This window comes from Nanorana parkeri, unplaced genomic scaffold (assembly GCF_000935625.1).
Source record: "Nanorana parkeri isolate BGI_ZX_2015 unplaced genomic scaffold, ASM93562v1 scaffold257, whole genome shotgun sequence".
NCBI lineage: Eukaryota > Metazoa > Chordata > Amphibia > Anura > Dicroglossidae > Nanorana > Nanorana parkeri.
In genome coordinates, this window is record NW_017306525.1 from 229,532 (window position 1) to 234,859 (window position 5,328).

Sequence of the window (5,328 nt, forward strand, 5' to 3'; positions counted from 1 at the left end):
CTGTCTCTCCTTGTTCTCTCTCCTGGCTGTCTCTCCTTGTTCTCTCTCCTGGCTGTCTCTCCTTGTTCTCTCTCCTGGCTGTCTCTCCTTGTTCTCTCTCCTGGCTGTCTCTCCTTGTTCTCTCTCATGGCTGTCTCTCCTTGCTCTCACTCCTGGCTGACTCTCCTCGCTCTCTCTCCTGACTGTCTCTCTTCACTCTCTTGGCTGTCTCTCCTTGCTCTTTCCCCTGACTGTCTCTCTCCCCTCTCTCACCTGGCTCACCTCGCTGTATTTTGCAAACAGTGCAGTGCAACAGGCTGCGTAAACTAATATTCTTTGATGTAATACATAACACTTCAACCACCAGTATCCACCAGAAAGGTGTCAGGGAGCTTGGCTCAGCAGACTCAGGCTAATAGGTAATCATGTGTGCACAGCTAAATAAATATACCAAAATGGAATAAAGGGGTCACCATTCACACCCTTCGTGATCTACCAGCATCAGCTTTGAGAGCTACTGGTAGATCACCATCTACCAAATGGGCACTCCTGCATTAGATGGTACACTTCAAAACGTGCAAAACAAAATTTGTGCTATATGTGCGAAAACGCTGATGCCTAGGTGTGAATGGAGACATACTGTATGTATTTTATCTATGTGCTTAGCGGTTTGCCTGCAATTCAGCTTTAAAGTGGTATTAAACCCTCTGCCTTTTTTAAATGTACTGGATAATGTCAAGCAGTGCAGGGGCATCCCGAGGCCGGGTGCCACCTGGAGCGGAGACCGGGTCACACCCCGTCCTGACGTCATTGCGCATGCACGGCCATCTAATTGACACATGCCGGCGGACATCTTGCTGATGGATGCCGGCAGAGAGAGGAGGGGACGTTCACCCGACTGGGATTAGTTATGCTGCCGGGTCCCCTCCTCTTTCCTGACACTGTCGGGCTCTCGGTCCATGACCAAGTGCCCGACTTTTTAGAGGGGGTGTAACCAAAATGACTGTCAGTCATCTTGGTGTCACCACTCCAATGGTGTCACCCGGGTGCGGGCCGCACCCCACAAATACCTCTTGTGACGCCACTGAAGCAGTGCAACATTACCCAGGCTCTTTTTTCCTTATATCTATGGTCAAGCATTTAATTACCCACCCTGCTTACTGCCACCAGCTACAGGTCCACAGGGCCGGTTCCCCCAAATTTCCGGGTAGTGGAGTGCTTTCCCTGTGCCCGTCACATGCACAGTACAGCAGGGACAGTACAGGCTCCAGTTGCTGTCAATCAGCAGCTGGAGGGAGGAGCATGGGAGTGGTTTGCCTTCAGGGGCCACAAGCTTTAATGAGCGTAAGGAGATTCGTCCAGGTATACAGGCAAGAACACGCACACATCGGTGGCTCCATGAGTCCCTGTAAAGGGGACAGAGCCACCACAAGACAGGAAACTGAGAGGGAGGAATTTTCACTGCGGGATTTGAAAGTAGCCACAGCAAGAAATAATACAGACATGCAAACAAGGTGACTGCTGGGGTCTACATCACTATTTATTTATTAATATTATGTATTTATTTACTTTAATTAGGGTTTAATACTACTTTATGTTTTAAAGATACGTTAGGGGTCAGAGAAAAGCTTGTGCTTGTACTTTATTTACTTGTTTTTTTGTACCCAAAGCCACAATCAATCAGTGGCAGGAAAACAAATGTACTGTGAATTACCTTGTTTCTTTACTAAAGCAGCATCTTTAGTTGTAGCAGCTTTCTCACTAAGTCCACACAGGTTTTCAGCAAATACCCTGAAGAAGTAGGAATTTCCGATGATCAAGTCAGAAATAGTGCAGTTAAGTTGGCGATAATTCTCAAGGACGGTAAACCATTCCTGAAAGATATTTATTTGCTCATTAGAAAATATGCATTAGAAGAAGAAAACATTGATTCAATCAATTGATTCAATTTCCCCTTACAACAGTAAGTGGAAATGTATAATCAAATATAATTGTATCGTTTTATTTTAACTTCTATCTGAAGAATAAATTGTTAATGTTTCCCCACTCTTGAGGACTGGCTTTTGTTAGCAAATGAATACACTTTTTTTTTCCAACCCACATACACTTACCTACCTACAAGCCTGAATAGTGCTGTCAGGCTTATCTCTACATTATCAGGAAGAGCAATGGGGTACAAGGAGAAGATTTACCCCTCAATTTGTCCTAGTGGTCACTGTCACTGAGACAGAAAGTAAGAGGAAATTCTACATTTTAGAGTAACAGCCATATGCGAGGGGAAAACTTACAGAAGGTGCAAATGTTCTCGTGACAACTGTTTAAGATAGTTATTCCTCTCACTATGGGGAGATTTCCTCTCGATTCCTTTTGTGTCTCCAAGAAAAGACATTAGGGGAAATCTTTCCAGTAGGACACAGACAGCATAAAATAATCTGAAATGAGTTTAAAGCAGAACTCCAGGATAGGAAAATATGGTCTAAATACAAAAGGTATGTGTATTCTTACTTGAATCTTGGTGTGCTTTATTGCAAGAGCATCCTACAATAAAGACCAGTCACTCCTGCCCTCTGTCTGTGTAGGGTGACTGGTCTTGTATCCACCCTCCTGTAGTTTTCTGCAGGCAGACTGTAGTGGATGGTACCTGTTGGGCCCCTCCCACAGCTCTGCTCTCTGCACAGAGATGATGTCACTACTACTTTTACAAGGTAGTAAGTGGGTTTGTAAAGGTATTTGGGGCACACAAAGTAGATCTATATCCTTTCTAGCTATTAAATGAAAGTTTCTGTGATCAGAGTTCAGCTTTAAACCATTCATTTCCTTCAGCTACAAAAAAGCTTTAGCTTTGCATACACTTTAAGCAGGCCATAGACAAGTCCAAACCCTGAATCAGGAGACAATGTCTGGGATTTGAGGGGGCAGGGTTTACACTAGGATCCTCATCAATCACTGTTGGGAAGGAGCAAAGGACGTGCTGCACTGAACCACAGCAAGTCTAAGGCTGTTCATACGCAATGATGGTCTAAAATAAAGTATGCAATGTAAAGCATGACAGAGGCCATGAAGGAGTGCCATAACAAGCACATCTGACCAACAGAAGTGTTTGCTTCAGCACAAAGTCTGACATTTTCAAAATCTCTTTGTGACCTAATTTGCTAAGTTTCATCTGTCGCTTACACACGTCCGCAAAATAAGAACTGCAGATCCCGGAAGTGTATGTTCATGGTTAGGCAGATTTACCATAATTCATAACAAAACATTTGCACATGTATGGCCAACCCAGCAATGCCCCTATTTTCTATGTGAAGTCCAATTCCAGCACACGTATCAACAATTGTTCTTAACTCATGACATGTCAGGAAAGCAGTTCACATACTTTCCCCAGATCTTAACAGCATAGGTTCAACTTTTTGCTGCTGCTGAGACACAACCAAGTTATGGGATCCAGTGGGTGGGGGTTCATGTTACTCTGTTTCCACAATGTCGATCGATATCCCTGGATGTTTAGCCAGGAACCAGTGGCGTAACAATCACCATAGCGACCCAGGCGGCCGCTATGGGGCCCGGAGCACAGTGGGGCCCGGCCAGATGCCGTGCGGGCTGCCTGGGTCGCTATGGGGTCCTCTGCTGGTGGCTTTCACTGGCGGCTGAAGACGAACACGCCGCTGTTCAGATCACTGACAGTAATCTGTGCAGCAGCGCGTTCCTCTCCACAGAGTCAATGAGAGCCAGCAATGGCAGTAGAAGAGGAGGCGGTGCCCGTGGTCGGCAGCAGGGGAGGAGGCGGGGCCCTGTGATGAAGGAGGCGGGCCCGGCGACGGAGGAGGAGGCGGGGCCCATCAGCGACCGTGGAGGAAGAGGAGGCGGACAGGTAAGGCGTGCGACCAGCCCACCTGGGGGTGACCCTGCAGAGCCCACCATAGAGAGTCTATGGTGGGCTCTGCAGGGTCACCCTCAGGTGGGATCTCGAGTGGGCTCTGCAAGGGGTATAACTAGAAATCACGGGGCCCCATACAAAATTTTGCTATGGGGCCCTTTGATTTCTAGTTACGCCCCTGCCAGGAACTTAGCTCCATAACAGTTCCAAGAGATCCAACAGAAGATTGTGCTGGAGTGTTAACTTTGAATAATTATCCGCGGTCCGCGTAACTGGGGCTGTGGCAGGGTTGGGTCTTTTACCTACATAGTTTGTGCCATAAAGTGTCCTCCTTTACCATCTTAGAAAGTTGGGATGAATGCATTATTTGAATATACATTTGCAGCAAACTAAGCAAATATTTACCATGATAATTAAAATTAAAGTGACACTAAATTCAGGAGTTAAATCTTAAAAATACATTCAACAACAATACTGAACCTTATTTGTGCATCACTCAGCAGTAGATCCTCAAATCATCTCTGAATTCATGCTTCCTTCTGGAGGGGTGGCTACTTTTGTTCCCCACGGTCCCTGTGTGTTGTAAAGTAGCCACCACTCCAAGCTCACTTGCATGATGGACAACAATCTCACTTTTAGTTTGCTTATACAGATTAGTAAACTTACAGAGTTATTCACAAAACATCGGTAGTTTGTAAACTGCTAGAGGGCATAATAAAGGATTATCTGGTAGAATCCGTTCAGGAAAACGGGATAGTTAATGACAATCAGCATGGGTTCAGGAAAGATCGTTCCTGCCTAACTAACTTGCTAACTAAGTAGAGATATGGACAGAGGTAAGCCGGTAGATGTGGTATATCTGGATTTCGCAAAGGCATTTGATACAGTACCACACAAGCGCTTGCTACACAAGCTGAGGGCTATGGGCATAGATGAGGTGGTGTGTACGTGGATAGAGAACTGGCCACGGGAACGGGTGCAGAGGGTATCTTGTAAATGGCACCTTTTCAGACTGGGCTAGTGTAATGAGCGGTGTGCCTCAGGGTTCTGTGCTGGGTCCCATATTGTTCAACTTATTTATTAATGACATCGGGGAGGGTGTTAACAGCGATATTTCCGTGTTTGCGGATGACACCAAAATTGGGAGGGTAATAGACACGGACTTAGACATTATAACATTACAGGAGGACCTGGATAAATTAGGGGAGTGGGCAACAATGAGGCTTAATGTCGATAAGTTCAAAGTAATGCACTTTGGAATTAAAAATAAACAAAAGGGTTATACAAATATGGGTATGCCGCTAGGGAAGTCAGAAATGGAGAAAGATTTGGGGGTCATTGTAGACCACAAACTGAAAGGTAGCTTGCAGTGCCAGGCTGCTGTAAACAAAGCTAGCAGGGTTTTGTCCTGCATCATAAAGGGTATCTATTGCAGGGACAAGTCTATAATTTTGCCACTTTATAGATCATTGGTT

General features: G+C 45.5%; 1 protein-coding gene across 1 annotated transcript in view; it reads right to left on the reverse strand.

Moving 5' to 3' along the window:
- Nucleotides 1–5,328, reverse strand: part of LOC108787350 (myosin-binding protein H-like) — an 86,441-nt gene that overhangs the window by 11,517 nt on the left and 69,596 nt on the right. The window contains exon 7 of the mRNA XM_018556881.1: nt 1,694–1,853. Coding sequence (XP_018412383.1) covers nt 1,694–1,853 — 160 coding nt within the window. The remainder of the gene's footprint in view (nt 1–1,693; nt 1,854–5,328) is intronic.